This window comes from Podarcis bocagei (assembly GCF_964188305.1).
Source record: "Podarcis bocagei genome assembly, chromosome: 4".
NCBI lineage: Eukaryota > Metazoa > Chordata > Lepidosauria > Squamata > Lacertidae > Podarcis > Podarcis bocagei.
Window position 1 is genome coordinate 38,025,367 of NC_138128.1, and position 21,473 is coordinate 38,046,839.

The window sequence follows — 21,473 nt, forward strand, 5'->3', positions numbered from 1 at the left end:
GGCATTCCAAGGCCATCTCAGCAGTGTTGGCTACAGCACAGCTTCCCAACATTGTGGAGGAGGTGCAATTCATAAAACGAGATGGTGCAGTATAAGGAAGCCATAACTTCGCTGCAGATGTGAATGGCATGTAGAAGACTATATGAAATGATTACCAACCTGGCACCTCTTACTCCAACTGACCCCCCAAGTGTTGTGTTGGACTAGAGATGCAGGTGGCAATGCAAGCATCTTGCTGCCTACATGCTCCAAGACAGCTGTTTGATCATTAGCTGAAATTGCTATGGTTGCACAAACAAAGAAGGGCAAGGGGAGAACAGAGCAAAATCTGGACCCCTTCGTCCCCTCACCATGCTGTGGTCCAGTGCAGTGGTCCATCCCCTTTGACTGATCTCTCAAGCCAGAAGTGAGCTACAAAGTGCAGTGGGGTAAGAGCCTATTTTGTTTTGTGTAAAGAGTAGACACACCCATTTGATATGTGAGTGGGGCAAACACATTTCAGCGTAGACACGGTGGCCCTGTATGTCTGGCTTGGCCCTCAGAGCATTAAGTCAGGGTGGTTATGATAACATTGTCAATAGCAAAAATGCATCAGTTCACAAAGAGATTGGCAACATCTGAAGATCCTTCAGAATTTATTTTTTCTTTTTTAAAGGTTTCTAGTTCATTCCTCACTTGCTGTGTAAAATGTGTGGCCTGCTAAAGTTGTTAGGAGACCTTTGACAAATTGTACTAATGTGTGGTCTGAGATTCCCATAATTCTTTAGGGGAAGCCATGACTGTTTAAATGGTGTAAATGTGATTTAAATTCAAGGTATAGACATGATCCTAATGACAGCAGTAAAAACAATGTAATGGAAGTGGGTGCCACAAGGCAAGAGCAGGGCTGCTGTACCAGAGGAAACTGGCATTCTCTTAGTAAGCAGCTTGTTTTTGGTATGTATGTGGATCAGCGCTAGCTGTTTGAGGCGTCCCTGTGGTAGAGGTTTACAGGCAGGAAAACCACATGCTGCGAAAACCTCAGGCTATGTTCTGAATCTGATGCCTGCACACCCTGCAGATGTGTGGGTGCATCTTGGTCGACTTTTCGTTCTGAAACGTAGGGTCAGGTTTCAGTTACCAATAAGTAATGCACAGTTCAAATGAAAGAACAGGACAGTTTCAGATGCTTGCGTTTCACTTCGCCTCATGTCAATCACGAGGTAGTGCAACCTAAATATTATGTGCAAAGCTGTCCACTTCACTTACCTCATGAAGAAGAATATTGTTTCCTGTGAAAAGTCATGCATAATTAGCACAGTCTTCAAGGCAGTACTACTAGGCTACTGTGACTAAGACTTACTTGTTTTACGTGCAGGGTAAATAGTGAATAAATTCTAAGGCAGGAGTGGCTAAATATTTTTGGCCTGAGGGACACATTCAGCCTTGACCAATAGTGGTCATATGCCAGTGATGGATGTAGTCACCCCACACGATTGCATGAATACTCTTGCACATACGCAGGTGCAACCATATAGGACACAGACACACAAAGTCCGACAAGCAGCCCCCCACCAAACATCTGGAGAGAGAGATTTAATTGTCTTTGTCCAGCACAGCACCATGCCAACTTTATTCTCCTCTCATTTTTCTGCCACTACAAAAATGGATGGGGTCTTGGGAGTGCCAGGAAAATAATTCTTTGTGGGAGCCAAGTCAGACTCCTGGATATAGAAACATTATGGTTGTAATGTTTAACTGTTGGATTGGTTAGGTTAATTAAAACTTTTAATAAACTGCAAAAGGTGCTTTGAAAAGGAGATAGACTGCAATTGCTGGCATCTGTTCCTCCAAATGTTTTCATCGTTGCTCTCCCCAAACTGAGTATGGTGGTGCAAGACGCCCTGTTATTTTCGTGTGCTGGGAGATGCCAGAAATGACTGTGCCTCTTTTCCTGTATTAGGCAGATGTCTTAGCTTCCTCTGTAGTACGATCAGTGAAGATTAACTGGTTCTGCTTTTGTTAGAGGGAAAAAAATTACTCAGTTCAGGATGTGGTTAGCAGAATCGGCATCGGGTGTTGCCCAACAGAAAACTGGTAGGTGGTTAGGGAGAAAAAGGAATTAACTTCGCTTTTTATCTGATCAAAGTACACCGATGGAGAAACCACATCAGTTGCAAGGAAAGCTAAAAGAAGTACTGTGAAGGCAGGAGCTGAATCATCTGAAGGCCTGGGCTCATGTCCCAAGCTTGTGGCTCAGACTGAAACCTGAGGGGGCTAGTGAGTGGGATGGCCCAGGTTTTTGACAAGGAGCTGGTCTAGATTGGCTAGCCTTTGAGTCCCTTTGAACTTTTTGAGCCTAGAGGTCAGCACACTGAAAGCTTTCATGTGTGAATGAGGCACCACCAGTCAACCACCCCGGGTACAATTTTCTGCTAACCTCAAACACAGCACTTTTCAGTGAAGTTGCTCCACATGTTTGACTTCAAGGCTGTGTACACACTATACCTTTAAAGTACACTCAAAACACGTTCGTTCTTTCTCAAAGAATTCTGGGCGCTGTAGTTTTCCCCTCACAGAGTTACTTAACAGCTTTAACATGCCTTTCTATTACCACCTCCAGTTTCCTACAGTCCTCTAGATCGCAGGGGCGGGACTGGATCCAACTGGCAGGTCCCACCCTTGTCTCCCACACCTGCCAATCACTTGATGCTGCAGCGGTGTCAGGCGAGCTGTTCTTGCACGGCACTGTGCACAGAAGCCCTGATGATCAGCTGATAACCCATACATTTAAAGCACATGACTTTCACCCAAAGAATTCTTGGAACTGTAGTTTACTTCTCACAGAGCTACAGTTCCCAGCACCCATAATGAACTATAGTTCCCCACATAGTTTGGGAGGGGGAGTCGTGCACTTTAAATGCTTGGTACGAATGCAACCCAGATATGGAGTCTAGGTTTTCAACATGAGTCTACAGTGTGGGCCACATCAGTGCATTGCCCTGCTTTGTGCAACAACAACATTCAGCCAGCTGAGCTTACCCTCGTGTATTTGGCTAGACTCCAGCTGCCTTTACCTCAATGCTTCTTTACATGCTCTTTCAGTGGCTTTTCCCTTCTGCCGCACAATGTTGCTGCACTTTCTTTCTGCCACAAGTTTGCTTGCTGGTGTTTTATGTGGTCCATTTCTAGAATCTTTGTGAGAGGAGGGGCATGGAACAGAGATTGGAGTGCCTCAAGGAAGAGCAGTGCACAATCAATCAATCAAGGTTTAAAATACCATTAAAGAATGTGGCTCAACTGGCAAATCCCCCTCCATTTCATCTGTTTCACAGACAGATTGATTTATCCCAAATGATTAGTGGCTGCTTTTGATCAGCCTAGTTTCCCCCGCCCCAAACGCTTTCATAGATGAGGATTCCACAAAATCCTTCGATAGTTCTGTAATGTGATATAGAGATGCCTATCAGCACCCAATTCCTAAAATAATTGTTTTCCCACACTTATACCCATGTCCCACCCTCTAGCCACTAGTGCAATGCACACCAAATGATGGGAATGCATATGGAAATATAGCCAATAATGTGGGCTGTAGGAGTGAGTAGGTTGAATGCCAGCCCAAGCTTCCCTTTTGTGTTCTCAGTCAGCTCTGATCTCCCTCCTTTCCCTTTCCTTCATCCCAGCCTTTGCCTGCTGGCTTAGGACCAAACTAGATGCCCTGTTAATTGTGTGAATGCATTAATTGGCAGCAATGGGAGCCTCCCTTGAAATGCAAAGATAGTTTTGTCAGGATAACTGCAGATAGAGTTAAACTCCACCCCACCCCACCCCAGTTTGCTTCTCCCAGTCATTCTCTCTGACTTTTGTTACCTGCATCCTATTCCTAGGCCACTTGGATGGTCTTATAAGCATCCCTTATCTGGACCACTTGCTTCCTTAATTCCTCCTTCCATTCCACTCCGCATCCTCTTATCTCCAGTTTCTGCTTCATTGCTGCCCTCGTGTCAGTTTCTTGCTGCTCTGAACTGATGGAGAATTTGTAATTTCATGAAAAACTATTTCAACCAATATGCAAAGCAAAACACAACTATCTTATGAAATTCACACTTCTCCAAATTTTGTGATGCAGTTCTCCAACCAAATACGGAAAAAAATGCATATATTGGGGGAAATTACCTAAAAATCTATTTATGAGTCAAAATAACATCTATAATTGCATTATATAAGGGGTAATTGCTTCCAAAAATGTGTGTATTAGGAGAAACGTGCACTAAAATGCTGGTAAGTGTTCATGATTTTTTTTTAAAGGAAGAAATCTCAAACTGCTGTGGAAATGTAGAGAACTGAATTTAAGTTTGGAAAAATGAGAAACTTAAGACAACTGAAACTGGCAGATTCATAGGTCCCTACTCTAAACAACGGGATTTGTGCTGCAAATGTTTTTGGGGAAAGGAGTCTATAGATTGCAGCTTACTGAGAAATTGGTACTCTTTATGCATGCAATTTTTGGCAGCATCCACACACCATCATCAAACAGCCAGCTGGCACATCTTTTACAATTAATTTCCCCTTACTGCAGAAAAGTCAATTTTTTAATATTAAAAAGTAACCTATTATACATCTACAATCACTGTAGGTATAGAAGCTTGTTAACACATTTTGCGTTTGTGGTGATAATTTGCTGAGCAGGCTATATCCTCACACCCTACTTCCATTTATTCCTCATCTGAGTACAGCCTAGGAATTCTGTGGCTGGCCAACCAAGTGGGAACACATCTGACCATTGCTGCATGCTGATTGGATGGTGTTCCAAAATTTAAACATCTGGGTTTGGGAAAACAATCTCAATGCAGTACATGCAAGGGATGCCCTTGAAGACTGTAACTGCAATACATACATTGGGATAATAATAATAATAATAATCTTTCACGATACTGTATCTCTTTGTCTTTCTTCTGATTGGGCTATTAGACATTTTAAATATAACTTAAATTTTGGCCTCATAAAATAGGAAGGCAGCTGACATTCCCAGATGTACTCTTTTTATAATTAAAAAGGAGGTCCAGCATCTAGTGTTCATTTCTTTTATCATGTTGTAATTAGAATGTAATTGACTTCACAAAGAAACTTTCTATCACAAGTATATGTCTTACGGGAAAAGGCCTCCTGTCAAGTAAATAATAATAATAAAAAAATCCAATTAATCAGTTTTAATACTTTTCCAAACACTAGAGAGTGTACAGTGTCCAAGGAGCAATACAACTTATTCCTAAGCTACTCTGTGCCTGGAGAGATACTTTTAAATGTTCTGAGGTTCCTGCAAAGTGAAGAAATTTGCCAAATGTGAGTAGTTAAGTAATAAAACATTGCCCTCTGGAGACCAAATTTTATATATGTTTGAAATTTATAGTTTGCATACATGTGTCTTGGGGTACATTTTTGAATGTGTGTGTGTGTGTGTGTGTGTATGTATGTGTATATACATACAACCAATCAACCACACCAGACCCAAACCCAGACCCTCTCCACAGATAAATTACAGACACCATCCAGTAGCCAAACCATAGTGGCACCTCCGGATGCTGCACCTCCCTGCAATCCCTACACAGATCTGGCTGGCACAGGGCACAAAACCACAGCTCGCCCCTATACACGAAGCCAAGCCAGAGCACAACTAAGTGCAGTACAGCCATCTTCTCAGAAAAACTCTTCACTAGCTCAAGAGGTCAAGACACGAAAGCTTTAGCAACTAATCCACACCTAATGACCCTCCTAAGTGGTACTCAGAATATCACTCAAGAAATCACTCAAGATATCCCTCAAGTAATTAATGAACAAAAGAAGAAAAGGCACAATAACCTGGGAACTTCCTCTCTGCCCAGAACGTTGGAGGCTATACACCACACCCCCTCAACAGTATTTATAGGAACTCAAACACTGAGATCCTGCTCTGTTCTAGTAACAAGAAGCCGAAAGCACCAGCCTGAAGATGACGAGTGAGACCTCGTCGAAACGTCGCCTAGACACCCCAACTCTTACACGGGAAGATACCCGAAGACACCAAAACCTGCATTCCTGTACCCGTGAAAATCTACGAAAGCAAATATATATACACACACACACACACACACACACACACACACACACACACATAATATATTGTGGTGTCTTTATGTATTCTCTGAGCCCAACTCACATACACATACCCATTCCCAAACTGGGTTAAAATTCTACAGAATGGGACCCACAACAGGGTCAATAAACAAGAGAACTGCAGTGGTGAAGCATCAGAAGTACCTTTTCAGTTTCACATTGTTTTAGCTGGACTCCCAGCTATGGAGGTGAAACTGAGAAGGGAAAACTAATGCACATTTATTACACTATTCAGTAGCCCACCTGCAGGGCCCTTAGAAAAAAAATGCAGTGGCTAACACATTCTTCAGGCGGACTCAAGAACCTTTTCTGAAAAGCAGTCTATTGTTGCCATGATTTCATACACCTGTCGTTCTTGTTATCAGACATCATTTAATTCTGTCAACATTACCGACTCTTTCAGTTTTTCAAAATTACTTTATTGGACAGTTATTTCTTCAGGTCTGACTACATAAAAATGGAAACAGAAAGCATACCATTTTAGTATCACAATAAAGCATCCATTATTAGTACCACATAAAAGACTAACTGAAACAGAACAATCCTAAATTAGTGCCTGTTTGATTCTGTGGCAAAGGAATAATCACTTCCTTCGCTCCAATCAAGGTAGAAAGGGGGAGAGCAGTTTTCCCCCTGCTTCCTCCCCTATTACTTTTATATGCTAGCAGTGCTTTCCGCTAGTGTAGTAAGGACCCCCTCTTTGCTAGCAGAATGCTGCTTAATGTTTCTAATGGCCTCTTAGCTGGCTTTAGGACTGCTCGTTAATTTGACTTCTAAATCATTATTTATCACACCCCCCAAAAAAACATGTTAACAATAACTTAAGAGCATTAGTTTCAACACAGCCCTGCATATGTAAACATAAATGGTTTCACTGTGATTCCCCAAAAGAAATTCTTTAAAAACAAAAACAAACAACGGTATCACTTCAGTGTGAAACAGTAATATTAAACTATCAAATATTGTAGCTCATATTCTGATGCATTAAAAAAATAGAGAGGTAACTGAAAGTTTGGAAGTTCAACGGACAAACTGGCACCTCTGGTAATCAAACAACATTGCAAAACAATAAATAAGACATCAATTACTTGCAGAGTTAATTTTTTTGCAAAGTTAATGCTGCAGTGTGAAGTACTGAAGTAGATCCATTGTTTTATTTACAACAGCTAAGAACTAGCATACAGTCTATATAAAACTCTTTTGAGTCTGGTTGTATCTTTTTCATCAAGCACCTCTGAACACTTTTTCATTAACATGTTTACATTTTTTTAAAAAAATGTAAGTCTTGATCTAATTTCACAGTATAAAATGTAGCAGCTGACTGATTACTCAAGTTTGGTTGCTAAAATATGAAGGGGCATGAGATATATATTCCCAATATGAGAAGACTCATCAATCCGTGGCTTGATTATGGATCAAAACTCATCATCTGATTCATCATCCCACTCACAGGCTTCAAGCTCTTCTTGTGGGAACTTCACCTCTACATTGTAGACAAAATCAGGGTCATCTTTCTTTTTCCTGTTCTTTTCAAACAATGCATCCATAATTTCTTTCCTTTTGGCTAGCTCCTTGTCATCTAGTTTGTTCAGGTCCTCTTCTGGGTCAATTGTTTCTTCCCGCTGAATTTGCTCCAGACCCTGAGTCAGATTTTGTCCCCCCAACTGGCATCTCAGCAAATTGTGTAATTTTTGTAGCTGTTCCATGGAGACACCTTCTAAATAAGTCTTGTGCCGAGGATTATTCTTTAGCTGTTCTGCTGCCCTGCTGCAATCTGAACCAATGAAAAGACAAAAAGTCCAGGTAACAAAAAATCATAATTTTGTTTATTTGTAAATATGCATTTTAAAATGTTTTTCCTAAAGTTAATCCGGAAATACATGTCTCTGAGGACTATTTCCCACCTCTTTCACATCTATTTGTGAAGAACAGAGGGAGATGCAGACTATATATATACAGTCATACCTCGGGATGAATACACTTCGGGTTAAGCATTTTCGGGTTGTGCTCTGCAGCGACCCAGAAGTAACGGAGCTTGTTACTTCCGGATTTCGTCATGCGCGCATGCGCAGACCGTCAAAATGATGTCACGTGCATGCGCAGAAGCGCTGAAACGTGACCCACACACGTGCAGATGCGCAGACACAGGTTACGTTCGCTTTGGGATGTGAACGGGGCTCCGGAATGGATCCCGTTCGCATCCCAAGGTACCACTGTATATAAAACACCTGCAGTCTTCTGTGGAGTGAAAAGCCAAATTCCACTATAAAATGCATCAAAACTTAAGAACTAAATGGCTGAAGCAGTACGTTTCTCAAACACAATCCTGAATGTGGTGACATGCATTCAATGATAACTAAACAATGTACAGTTTACAGGTTGCCAGTATTCCCACCTGTGCTTAAGGAATTACTCCTTTCCCCCTGCATATTGGATTGTCCACCATCTCCAATGCTGAGCTGCTAGATCAGGCTTCATCAACCTGGTGCCCTCCAGAAGTTTTGGACTACAACTCCCATCAGCCTTAGCCAACAGCCACTCATTGGAGCTGATGGAAAGTGTAGTTCAAAACATCTGGACAGCACCAGTTTGGTGAAGGTTGTGCTAGAGTTAGACAAACTCCTGTGGTGGCAGCAGTATCTGAACTTGCCTATTTGGGGAAGGGACCAGCGATAGGTTAGAAAAATAAGCATGCTATACCTGAGAACTTGGAGAAATTCCGAATAGGCATGATGCGCTTGCGAATATTATTCCTGAGCTGATCTTCATAGATTAAAACAATAGAGGGAGGGTTTAATTTGATGCCGCACTTCTTTGCCACGTAAGACATCCTGCTGTAGGCTCAGTCAGAAGACACCACATTTATTCATGCCCAGTGAACCAACTTTTTATTTTGATAAGCCATTGAGACACGTTAGCGGTGTTTAAATGGACCAAGAAGTTTAAAACCGCTTATGAAACAGGATCCCACTTCAGATATTAAAAACTGCCAGTGGCTTCACAACGGCATGCTTGAGTGGCACTGTCCACTGAATAGCGAAACTCGTATTTCGCCACCTAGGAGAGGATCCCTCTCAGACCCCATTCAGCGCCTCAGCTTTTAAAAAAGTGTGTTTCCAAAGGCGAGCAGGGCGACTAAGGCAGGCGAAGGAGAAACCGAGTCCCGGTCTCTGCCCGGCCGGCGCACGCACCGCGGCTCCTCCCTTCTTCCGAGGCCCCAAGTACCTCACTGCTTCGTACGTACTTTCCTCTGCATCGGCTGCAGCCGCAGCGTGGCGCACGCGCGCCAGCATCCAACTCGTCACCATGACAACGGCTCTGCGCCGCCACCGCCGCCGCGGCTCCATCAGGCCCCCTTCGGCATTGCCGTCCCTGAATGTGCCTGCGAAGGGACGTCTTCGCAGAGGTTCCGCGGAGCTTCTCTTTGCTTTTCCTCGCTTCCTTTCCTTCTCCCTATTGTCCTGAGAAAGGCGGAGGCGGAGGCCCTGCCTAGATGGAGGTCAGTCCGACTATGCTCTCCAAGTCAGGCGCCCATGAGGACGCTCTGGAAGAGGGGAGGACCTTGGTTGTGGGCGGAAGAGGCGGCGCGTGCATGAAGTAAGGGGGCACCGTTGGGCTGCGTGGGGTTTAGACCCCGCGGCCCTCTCGAGGTGCGGGAAGAGCTGGCCCTTCCGCTCTCGTATCTTCAGCCCGGGAGGCAGCATATTCCGAGGGGATACTCTCGACTGGGTGCTTGCGGGAAGCGGGTGGGAGAGCTCAGTGGCCCTGCGGACGCCAGCCTTCGGGTCGTGGGAATGGTCGCCTAGCAGCGTCGCCTAGAGTGACATTTAGACCAAGAGAAAGGGCTGCGTCCTGGGGCGCCGCTAGATTTTCTTCTCTCCGGGGGAGCCTCGGGTGGTTTCTGCTTCAGAAAGTTGCACTCGCCGTCACTAGTTTTCGGATTGCTTTCCCCTCTTTCCCTTTGTGCCCCCAAATGCTTGAGATAGGTATTCCTCGGAAGGTTGAATGTTCCCGCCTCGTGCGAGTTTGCAAAATAATTTAATTTGCTTAAAAGAGTCCAAACTGCTGACAGAAGTGTCTTTAATACAAGTAGAAGGGTCTTCTTTTTTATATATATATGGTTCCTGCTCTATGCGGAGGAAAAATATATATTATTTCACTGGGGCTTATTTCCTTGTAAGTCTGTTGATGGCTCGGGCAGGCTTCTTGGCTGTGAAGCAAAAAGCTCCCAAGAGAACATAGTTGGCAAAAACAGGAGCACTCTTGTATGGATGATATAAATATATAGTGGGCATGAGATTGGAAACACATTATTTATATTATTTATTTAACAGAATTTATATACTGATTACGGTAATCATCCAAAACCCCTAAGTGGTTACAATCAAGTGGTATATAAATTTTGTGAAATAAATGATAAACAGAACAGAAATATTCATTAAAGTATTGATAAAATTGAACGTTAAGTGCAAATATAAGTAAAACCAGCAGTTGTTAACAATGTACATAATTAAATAAAGTATGGGTAAGCTTGCCTAAAAAAAAAAAATCTAGCAGGTGCCAAAAACAATACAGTGAAGGTGCCTGCCTAATATCAGTGGGGAGGGAGTTCCATAGAATAAGTGCTGTCACACTGGAGTATTGGTTTCTTGCAAGTGGCACTTGTAAAAGTGCCAGTTCATACATAATAATACATACAAAGTAACATACATATGATTTGTTCAGCCACATTAAGGCTTTATAAATCCACATACATGGTAGAATACTGTCAGCATGGACAGTATCTCTGTCAAGGCATCTTCAAAGAACATTCACAACGGTGGATGGAAAAGGCTGTAGGGTGGAGTAGCTATGTCCTTGGTTTTCTTCCAAAGAGGGAAAGAAAGGAATACTGTACACAGATCTTCCCACAGGCTACACACTTGTGATCTCTGATTCTGTGACAAGATGGTTTAGGTGCTGCAGTGCCATTAACTTCATAAGCCTGTATACGTTGTAGTGACATGAATAGAGTGTTGATTCTCCTTGGTTATCTTCCCACAGTGCCAATTTCCACCTCCAAGCAGGAGTCACTTCCTCACCCACCTGCCACATTATCTTTTCTAGTCTGAGGATATGGATGGGAGTGCATTGCTCATAATGAACACTTACTACACAATAAATTTTTTAACTAGAACAATGCAGGGTAGGCTAGATAAGTTAAATACAGACACCTAACTTTCCAGGCTTGGTTGCAGAGGTTGCGTTTTTTTATAATTATGATCAGAGTACTGTATTCACATGACTGAGTTAAGTGATTCTAAGTTACACTTTTGTTAATTTTGTTACAGACACTGGGTTTCAGAGACATATGAGCAGGGATAACATTGATTTACACATGCCCTTCAGATGGCTAATTGTAGGGCCCATATGGACATGGCAGTGTATATCTTATATTCCTTCATTGTTGTAAAGCTCTACATTATCTCAGGCTTTCAGTGTAATTGGGGCACAAATATTCATAGTTTGAGCCAAAGCATGCTGTGATACAATCCTGAGAAAGTCTGGAAAAATGCACATACCCTAAAAGCAATAATGTTTCACTTTGCTTATTATTTTCTTTCATGGGAATTTCCATTTAAAGACTTATCTTAGAGCAGGGGTAGTCAACCTTTTTATACCTACCACCCACTAATGCATCTTTCTTGATAGTAAAATTTCCTTACTGCACACCAGTGCTCGATGGAAGGAGGATTCAGCTTGTGCCGTAGAGCCCCCTACTGCCCACCTAGAATCCAGAAATGCCCACTAGTGGGCAGTAGGGACCAAGTTGACAGTCCCTGTCTTAGAGTGAATTAATTGTTACTGTTACTTCCACACAGTTTTGTCACAAATCAAGTTCTAAACCATGGACAAAAGCTCCTATTCTTTAATGTGATTTGTTTTTCCTTGCAGTTTTATTCTGAAATGTTTCAGCAGGAAAAGAATGTGCTTCTTCAGATGAGTATCCACTCATTTTGGATCATTTTTTGTGTGTGCATACCAAAATGCTTGTGTAAGTTGAAATCCATGTTATTTTCCCGAAGCTAGTTGGTGAACAAAGGTTGTACAGTATTCTTTTTCTTGGATTCCATATGTGTTGCAGAGTGCTGAACTGTCCTTTATTGATATTGTGTTTGCATTTTTAATATATATATGCAAATCCACTTCATTGCCTTATTGACTATATTCTAACACATTCAATAAGCTTATGTTATGTCTTTTTCCTTTATGTAAAATCATTTTACATTGTTGAGCAGTCCACTGAGCCCACAGGAGTAACTCAGGACCATTGTGAGTGGTTAGATGGCAATATTTAAACTGCCTAATTAGAAACAAGTGTTTTGATATCTACTCCTAGCACATCCCTTCTTCTGCTGCATTTGAATGTCTTCCTCCACCCTTAGGAGAAATCAGCAGCCATTGATTTATGCATTGCTTGTCTACCCAGGGAAACACAATGATGATTTCTGATTGTTGCTAGCTTCTTTCCCTCTCTCTGACATAGAGGGAACACTGTCAGAAACAGTGGAGTGTTCTGGTTGTTGGGAGGCTCAGTTTTTTGTGGTGGGAGGCTCACTGCAAACATAGATCTTTTGTTTTTCTTTAGCTGTAAGCTGTGCCTTCTAGAATTGGTGGTAGGGAGGTGGAAGAGCTAGTGTGGTTGCCGCTGGGTTATTTAGGCTATTAGTCAGCAACTAATTGCAAAACTGGATTAAAAGTCTGTTGTCTGCCATGACAGTCAAGAGAAAATAACCTTTTTATTGATCAAAATTACTCCAGTTCCTCTGTCCTGTAAAAGGCGTTCCTAAAGAACAGAAGAACAAACTCTGACTGTGTTGAAATGGTGTTTTAGATTGCTTTAAAATATGTCAGTTTCTCATGTATTTTCTGTTTTTATAGATGCACAGAACATGTGTCCTGAGGTCAGGCAACAGCTTTTGAAAGATGGCTTTCACAGGTGGGTTTATGACAAACAGATATTGGTTAGTGGTTCTGTTATTAGTGTCTTAATAAGCCCTGAATTCTTTTGCATCTGCTTTACCATGGCAGTATGTACGTAATCAAGTGAACTGATATGTTAAACTAAATGTACTAGTGGCATGTTTATGGATGCTGTGGGATGCTGGGACTCTATTGAACAATTGTTAATAAAAGTTGCAGTCTATCTTAAGTCACTTGGATTCATAGACAGCTCGGACCAATACCTAGTTGTATTGAATCTTAGTCCAATTAAAGTTATGTAGAGCCAATTAGATTGAGACTTCTCAGCTTCAACTGTCCATTAATACAAAGATAAAAAAGTTATATGTTGTGAGTTTCTTCTGAGTTTCAGTGGGGGTTATTACCATTTATTTATTGCCACATACCAGAAAATGGTTTCAGAGCAGAAATATGGAAAAAGACACACAGCTACAATTAAAACACTAGTTAGTTAGTTAGTTAGTTAGTTAGTTAGTTGCTTTAACTTGCCCAGAGCAACACAAAGCAACTTACAACCAACAATCAAAACACATAAAATTGAATGTTAGTGATAAATCTCTCAGAAACATTCTCAGTTTCCCCAGACCCAAGTGTGTGGGGCCCTGTAGCCATAGGAAAAAACCCTGAAGATTAAAAAATATAGTAACACAGTCTTTTAAAAGTACTTTATACACAAGTGAGATTGGTATGCTTTGATGGCATTCTGTTGTAAAAGCTTCTTGTTTTAAATATTAGAAATCTGCTGATTCGGGTAAATATCAGTACAGCTGACGAAAGCCTCAGAAGCTGCATGGTGGCAACTAAGGTACACTTACCAAAAGGACTATATGTGGATCCCTATGAATTGACATCTTTACAAAAGCACAATCTCACTGAGGTAAGGTTTTTGGGATGACTTTTGTAGGCAGGGAAAGCTAATAGGGCACGAAATAGCTAGATGTACATAAAGTTAGGCTTCTAATGGCATACAGTTATGAGCCTAACTGCTCTATCTCTGGCAGAGCAATACTATACATACCTCCAATTAAGCTAGCCCCACTGAACTCAGTGGTGCTTGCTCCCAGATAAGTGTGTATAGGATTGTCAGGGATGATGGGAGTTGTAGTGCAACAACTTCTAGAGGGCATCAGGTTGGCTACTTATGGCATAAAGGCTTGATAATCAAACCAAATCATACTGGCCTTACATAGCTTTTTGGATCCATGTCCTTGTAACTGTTATTGTAAGTGTTATCTGTAATGTTACATTCCTGTGTTCATGTTTTAAAGGTACGAGTAGGCACTTGATTAAGAAACCATTGGAGATGAGATTTTATCACATAAGGGGCTAGACAAAAGTTTATTTTGGGTATTTGCCAAAAACAATACTGTGTCTCCCCTGCTTCTTTCTGAAGTTGTCTTTATTACTCACGTTGTTTTCAACTTCCATTTTACTTTACTGACACCCCAACAATTTTCGCTTGCATTGTTAAGTTGTTGTTAAGAACATTATTTCACAATACAAGCATCCCCCCTTCACTTACACACAATCGAGTCATGTGCAACTGCATATATGCGCAGTGCCAGGAAACAAACAGACAGACAGACAGACAGACAAACTCTAACCTGAAATGCTGGGAGAGAGCTGGAAAGTCCTTGTGGCTCACAAGGAGATCTTCCCCAGAGCCTAAAGAGGATGACAGTGAGCCAGAAGTCCAGAAAAAAGCCTCCAAAGGCTCAAAAATGGCATATGGGAGCTCTCCCTGTTGCCACTCTACCCCACTCAGGAGCTGTTGGGCAGGAAGCTATAAATACTGCATTGGGCTCCCCAGTTATGAACATTTCACAGGCTGTAACTCCCACATAAGTGAGGAGTCACCCGTACTGCATTACTAACAGACAAGTACTGTACATGAATAAGTCACTGGTACCAGCCTTGGGGCTTCTCTGCAAGATAGCTGTGGTGCTACTGCCTATAATGGGATTGTAGTCTGAAATAATGCCCTGATTTTAATTATGTTGTTATACTTTTCCTACAGGCATTGATGGCAGATAACATAGATTTGGAAGCTCCCGAGTACTTAGCGGCTGACGTTTCTGTCCTCGTTTATATGAGACCTGACCCTGAATGCTTTTCCTGTTTTAGAGCATTATTACCTCTGCACTGCCGGTATCATCGGCCGGCAGAGAATGATGGGGAAATCTCTACTGTACTGAAGAGTCCAGATCTTTTGATGCATTGCCAAAAATGTAAGCAAGACTGACTTTTCTTCTTTGGGGAATGAGATTGGGAACAATTGGAAGAAGAATAAAAACAGGGCAATATAGACTCATTAAAAATGTGGGGATAAAATGTTATATTTTTTAATAGAAGCATTAAGGAGATGTGTAAAGATAGATACAGAATTGAGAGACATACTTCATGAAAAATATGAGTGATCTCTTTCCTGAATATTAAGTTTATGTTCTGTTTCCCCCTTCTCTTTTAGTCTTCCTTTCACTGGAATGTTTGAAAGAAACTGAAATAAAAGCTCCATGTTCTCAGAAGAATATACACACATGCCACTGGGATAGCATGAAGTTCAAAGATGTGTGTTCATACTTCTTACATCTCTTAGTTTTACTAGAAATAGATCTGTCTGTAACAATTTTGATTCATTTGTTTTAGTTTTTTGTCACTGCTTGGTTCTGGTAAATAGGCTCCACTTGGATTTTAGTAGCCTAAACGTTCATAGGATTGTAGGTCCTGTTTCCAGATGAGAAGGCTGTTTGACTGGAAATGCTAATCTTCCATTTTTTCACCAGATTGCTATATGGAAAAATGATTTAAGGCTACAATCCCTTCCCTGCACATGGGATGAAACACCACTGGACTTCCTGGAACTTGCTCCTGAATAGTCATGTGTAGGATTGCTCTGTAAAGTTGGTTGGTGCAAGGCAACTTTTAAGATGCTGAAACAGACCGCTAGGCTAAGAAGCTGCTTGCTTGCAAGTCGCCTGACCAGAAAGCAGCCAGTATAGGCTGTAGGTACATAAGGGTGGGGCTGATAAGAAGATGGGAGCGTCCACACTGTTCCTTGTGGCTAATAAACCTCAGAGGTAATCATGGGACGGGGAAAGAGGCAGAGATTTTCTCTTGTGGATAAAGTAACTGGAAATGAGTGGTAGGCTGGATTATCTATTCTTCCCTATGATGTGAGCAGTTCTTCTTTGGTCTGACAAGGAAGACCAAGAAGGTGATGTTGCCTGCTTCTGAAGCAAGCAGGGAGCAGCTGCCCCAGGCTCTGAAAGGTATGGGACGGCTGGATTGCAATACATTTTAAATTAAAGAATATAGGAAGAGAAATGATTACAGTTAAATTGTGAATATACATTTTGAATGAAAGTGGCCTTATTTGACTTCTAATGTGCAAATCTTCTTTTGTAGGTAACCGAAGAACTGAAACTGCAGATACCAGTTGGGCTCAAACACCATCTTATGTTGGTATGCACAGTGACTCTTGCTACCACAATATTGTGTTCCAGTCTTATCCTTTCAGCTTTATTCAAGCATGGATGCTTCTCCTTTGTTCAGAGCTCACAGTAAAACCGAACAAGGTTATTGAATCATCATGGAAAAACTGTCTAAATACACCAGACAAACCAGAGACAGGAACAGAAGAAAAGGCTTAGAATTGGCCCAGCATCACAGACTGGGAGCAGGCCAAGTGCCTCTTACTTGACTGTGCAGTATCATATGCTTGGCTGCATTGCTTTTGATCTGTTCTAGTCTCCTCCCCCCGATTTTGTACCTGTTTCCTGAATAGGCTGATCTAGTATCAGATAAATATGTGCCTTCAAAATTGCCATGTAATCAAATTTTGAAATAGTGAAACCTGCCTAACTTAACAATTCTGATATCACCAATAAAGCGGGGGTGGATAATTTTTTGAACCCTAAAAAACCCAAACACAGGTTCTTTCTTCATGATATCATAGATCTGATATCATAGATATCAGACAAATAGAAACAATTATAAGTGGCAATAATACTTTGGAAGGAAGTTTATAAACTGTTCATTTTTAAACCATGAACTGAATAAACATGTCTCATAAGATATAACAGAACAGGTGGAATTATTCCAAGTTCTGAGAAAACACTGGACGTAAATCATTAGCGTTGAAAATACAAGGAAATACAGGGAGGAAATTGCTTCATTAATGGAAAAACTGGGCAGCTCCAAAGATTCTTAACGTTTCTATTGTCAACAAACTTCACACATCAAGTGGCTGCTGGTATGCAAAATAGGTTCAAAGGGAAAGATGTGCCACTTTCCATATTTGTGGACAGCATAAAATATTTATCAATTCATAAATTAAATAAAAGAAAATACCTCTTTTTAAATGTACAACTGCAGTTTATGACTGAATTTACATCATTTGGTTGTTTCTTACCTGTACTGGTCTTGTCTCTGAATTATCAAGAATTTTCTTTGGATCTCCACTAAAACTATATCAAAGACTTGTTTTGTGGCATCTTTCGCTAGCTGATGAGATGCTTTTAACACTGGTCTTTTGTTCTCCCTGTACAAAGTGCTGAATGACGATCGCTGAGGCAATACTTCAGCTACTACCTCAGGTTCTCTGTGAAGATTGCTCTGCATCTGTTTGGGGGAAGGGAGCCACTGCAGAAAACAATTGCAGATGGGTTATTTTTGTTTCTCCACTTTCCATATATGAGCAGCTGTAGCACATAATGGGAGGACAGCTGTGAGCTTCAGTTGTTTATCTTATCCTTGTTTCCTTTTAGTTTAATGTCAATTTGACAGTTTTATACTGCATACTATGGATCCAAAGCTGGTCTTCTTGATCATGTCATCAAGAAGTTTCATGTTTAAATGTTTCCCCTTTTGGTAAGATTAGATGCATTTGATACATAAGACTTTTGAACTGCAAGTCTGAATTTGTTCATTTAGGTATGATGGAATAGAAATAGTTCCTTGAAAAAAATTATATTGATAAAATCAAAATGGAAGCATGCCTAACAAAATTGTATAGAAAAAGCATGAGGATAGTTCTCCATGAAGTCATAGATTTATTCAAAAGTTCCTTTTCAAAAGTGCTGCACAATTATATTTCCCAGTACAGGTCCTTCAGTACCTTGCTAGTTGGATCTGTGAATTTGCAACCAGAAAAGCATATGAATGTGCATCAACATTACATCACAAGCACATTTTCCAACACAGAATAGCTTGTGTCCTGGAAAAATGGCAGAATTTGTGTGTTGAGTTTGTCCAGGGAATACATGTACAGTGTACAAGCAAGTTGTTTGGTTTATTCAATGTGTACATTATTTTAACAGGATGAAACTTACTGGAAATTAGTTTATTTTCTACACTTACTGGAATGTGCCTGGACATCTAGGAATGATATCTAAGGGTTTGCAGATAGCTTTGTCTTTTGGTAGTGATTCTAGTTTTGTTTAACGGAAAAACAACTGTTGTATGGAACTGGAGGTGAAGTGAGAGGCCCAAGCCTCAGGATGTGTAAATAGCATGAAAGGTCAATAGAAGGATTCCAGCTGTCAGCATCAATTTCTGTAGGAGCTGGAAGGCAGACATAAAACTGTTGCTTGCACTCTTTGCTCTGGCTCCCATTCAGTTATTGTGCATCTCTCTCCTCCACCCACTCAAACATAATTGCAGTACTAAAGTGATAACATTAAAAGGGCTGTTTGGAAGAAGGTGACTTAAATTATGTATATATCGGTAACTATATTGGGTGGATGGTTAGCTTGCAGCCAATTTGATGTATCATCAGTGTACGGTCAGTCCAGCTGAGGCTCAGATTTCACAGATACCATCTATCACAAGGAGACTGTTCTTTTTCAAGAAAGGGCTATGAAATTTCTCTCAAGCACCAGTGTTCTTTTAATTTATAAAACAAGCATATTTTTATGACCCTTTATATTTCATATTAAAACTGGAATGGATGTTTCTTTTTAAATATTTCCACAAAAGGAGGAACTGAGGGGGGAGGGGATATAATATGCTGCTGCAGAGTTCCACTGGCAGCACTAGCTGGTGCCTTGAGCTGGAAATGCTGAATGGGCAAGCAAGCTCTCTGCTTGTTTTTTCTTTCTAGCTGATCATACAAGATAGAGCTTGTCCCATGGGAAATTTCTTGTACCCTCAAATATTTTTTTCTATGGCAGCCTGGCCTTGGTGTTTATATAAGCAAAGAGACGTTGCAGTGTCAGTATTATGAGTTCTGTTTTTTTAGTGTTACATGTTGTATAGTCACTAGGGAGGGGTGCATGTGCCCACTGCTTTTTCTGATTCCTAGAGGATGATTCATTGTTAACTTTCCTTGGGTTTGGCTTGCAGAAATCAGTACATCTAGTGATAGCGGCCAGAGAAACATGCCAAATGTGGACTGAGCCAGGGTTTTAGGCCTTTATTTTTCCCATCATGACTTTCTCAGTATTGATACAAGAACTGCTAAGTGTTAAGTAAGCATGAACATATGCACTTTAGCATATACCATCCTAAGAGTTTTGAATGAAACTGTAAACCCACTTCAATCTGGGTTTTCATCCAGAACTGAAACTCACTTGGTTGTTTTGTGGGGGCAGATTTTAGGTGGTTGCATCCTGTTATGGAACTCCCTCCCAAAGGAGATTGATTTGGCACTGCCTTGACTGTATTGCAGGTACTAGAGGAATTCTTTCCTGTTGATCTGGGTTGGGTTTAATTTGTTTTCCAGTCTGGTTTGAGTCAATCACTTGGTAATTGCTTTGGCATTGTGGGTGCTGCAATTGTTTTTGAAGTGTATCACTGATTTTATTTGGAATTTAATGGTATGTTGGCATTGTTTTAGGCTTCTGTGTTTTATGGTTAATACTTTTCCGTTCAGCAGATGTGAATGACTTTACAGACAGTAAAATGATACATATATGTATTTTAAATAAAAATGGTGATACTGAGTGATGTTCATTTTTGAAGATAATACTGTGTGTATGGGTAAGGAGGGCATGGGAAATGCTTGAATGTTTGGTGATTTCTGACTCTGATCAGAAGCAAGCTCATTATCTAAACCAGAGGGCTAGGAGGATGGAAGAAGGCAGGAACTAGGTTTGGGGGTGTCTGCAGAACCCGTATCATTTTTGCAGAGGCAACAGCTCAAGACCTTTTTTGTGTGTGCAAGCCTTGGGTGCCTAGCAAGAATGAAAGTACTGTACTGGTATAACTAAATTCTGATGGTTTTTGTTTTTAAGTACATTACTGCTTTTTAGATAATGATTTTAACTTTGTTCTTAATGTTATGTCTGTTATCCATCCTGGGCTCTGTGAGGAAGGGCCAGATGCAAGAACAGTTAATAATAATACAGACAATTCACTGAGAGCAAGGAGGGATGGTGTCATCTGTGTCAACACAAGAGGGAGTCTACTGAGTGTTTGTATGTGTTGAGTATAATAAAGTTGTCCCTGCATCAAAAGCTGCCCTGGAGCTGTGCCAAGGGAGAGAGCCTGAAAGAAAAACAGAGCTGCTCAGCAAGCGCTGTTCCTTACAAGTCTGATGTTGAGGTGCTTCCCCAGCCTGCTTCCCTAGTAACATTTTTAGGGAAGTTTACAAAACAAGCTCAAGTTGCAACTTAGGTAATAAACATGAATGCTAGTTAATTTAATCAGCGTCTTCTTCTTCTTCTTTGGCGATCACTCATAGCTGAGTAAGATTGTCTTCCATAAACACGATTTTAACAATGAGTCCGTAAGTGACTGTGGAGGCAAATTCTGGATCCACACGACCTTCCACAGTGAGGACATTGGTTTCTGGGCGGGAGTTGATCGCAGTGTGGATTTGCCAAGTGTGCCTTCCTCCTACCACATTTCTCCCTCCTGTCCTGAGTTCAAGTGCCTTCAAAGCCCATGACACCATTGGTAAAGGCTGTTCTCCAACTCGTCCCATATACTGTGCTCCCCTTTCCCCAAGAACCAAACAACCAAACGGAAACACTACACTGACCAGTTCCTACTAAAAATTACTCCGAATATACTGCAATTCTTACTGAACAATATCCAGCAATGTCCTAAATTTAAAATGGGCAAGAGCAAGTATAAATAAATAAAAATTAAAAATGGTATTTTTTTAAAAAAATTATTCCTGTATTTTTTAAAAAAGAAAACACATTTATTTTAAAAGCTACAGACTTTTAGGGAAGAGACACCCGCTACTCTGCTCTTCCCAAAGCGCAAGCTGTCTCCAGGACCCCCAAGTCACCGGACAAGAGCATCTCCCCTCCCAGCTTTCTCTTCCTCTGACAGGCGGCCTGGGGGCGAAGCGGAGCGCCGCTGCGCCCCGATGCATGCTGGGAGTTGTGGTC

The 21,473-nt window shown here is 41.2% G+C and overlaps 2 protein-coding genes across 6 annotated transcripts; one reads left to right on the plus strand and one right to left on the minus strand.

Moving 5' to 3' along the window:
- Positions 1-1,574: 1,574 nt before the first annotated feature.
- CEP19 (centrosomal protein 19) lies at positions 1,575-9,382 on the minus strand. Of its 5 annotated transcripts, none has more exons than XM_081192782.1 (4): positions 8,833-9,382; positions 6,479-7,906; positions 3,850-4,004; positions 1,575-3,174 (listed from the first exon to the last, which is right to left on the minus strand). In XM_081192782.1, the coding sequence occupies exons 1-2, from the start codon at positions 8,960-8,962 to the stop codon at positions 7,548-7,550; spliced, it is 489 nt and encodes a 162-aa protein (XP_081048908.1). In that variant the 5' UTR covers positions 8,963-9,382; the 3' UTR covers positions 1,575-3,174; positions 3,850-4,004; positions 6,479-7,547. The 5 variants fall into 5 exon arrangements, with proteins under 5 accessions (XP_081048908.1, XP_081048910.1, XP_081048911.1 ...); XM_081192784.1 differs by having other exon boundaries at positions 1,575-1,995; positions 3,057-4,004; XM_081192785.1 differs by having other exon boundaries at positions 1,575-1,992; positions 3,022-4,004.
- Positions 9,383-9,491: 109 nt separating this feature from the next.
- Positions 9,492-20,075, plus strand: PIGX (phosphatidylinositol glycan anchor biosynthesis class X). The gene is made up of 7 exons (XM_081192807.1): positions 9,492-9,631; positions 12,067-12,166; positions 13,054-13,111; positions 13,870-14,011; positions 15,152-15,362; positions 15,602-15,702; positions 16,540-20,075. Exons 1-7 carry the CDS (start codon positions 9,626-9,628, stop codon positions 16,696-16,698), a joined length of 777 nt encoding a protein of 258 aa, XP_081048933.1. The 5' UTR covers positions 9,492-9,625; the 3' UTR covers positions 16,699-20,075.
- The last annotated feature ends 1,398 nt before the right edge of the window (positions 20,076-21,473 follow it).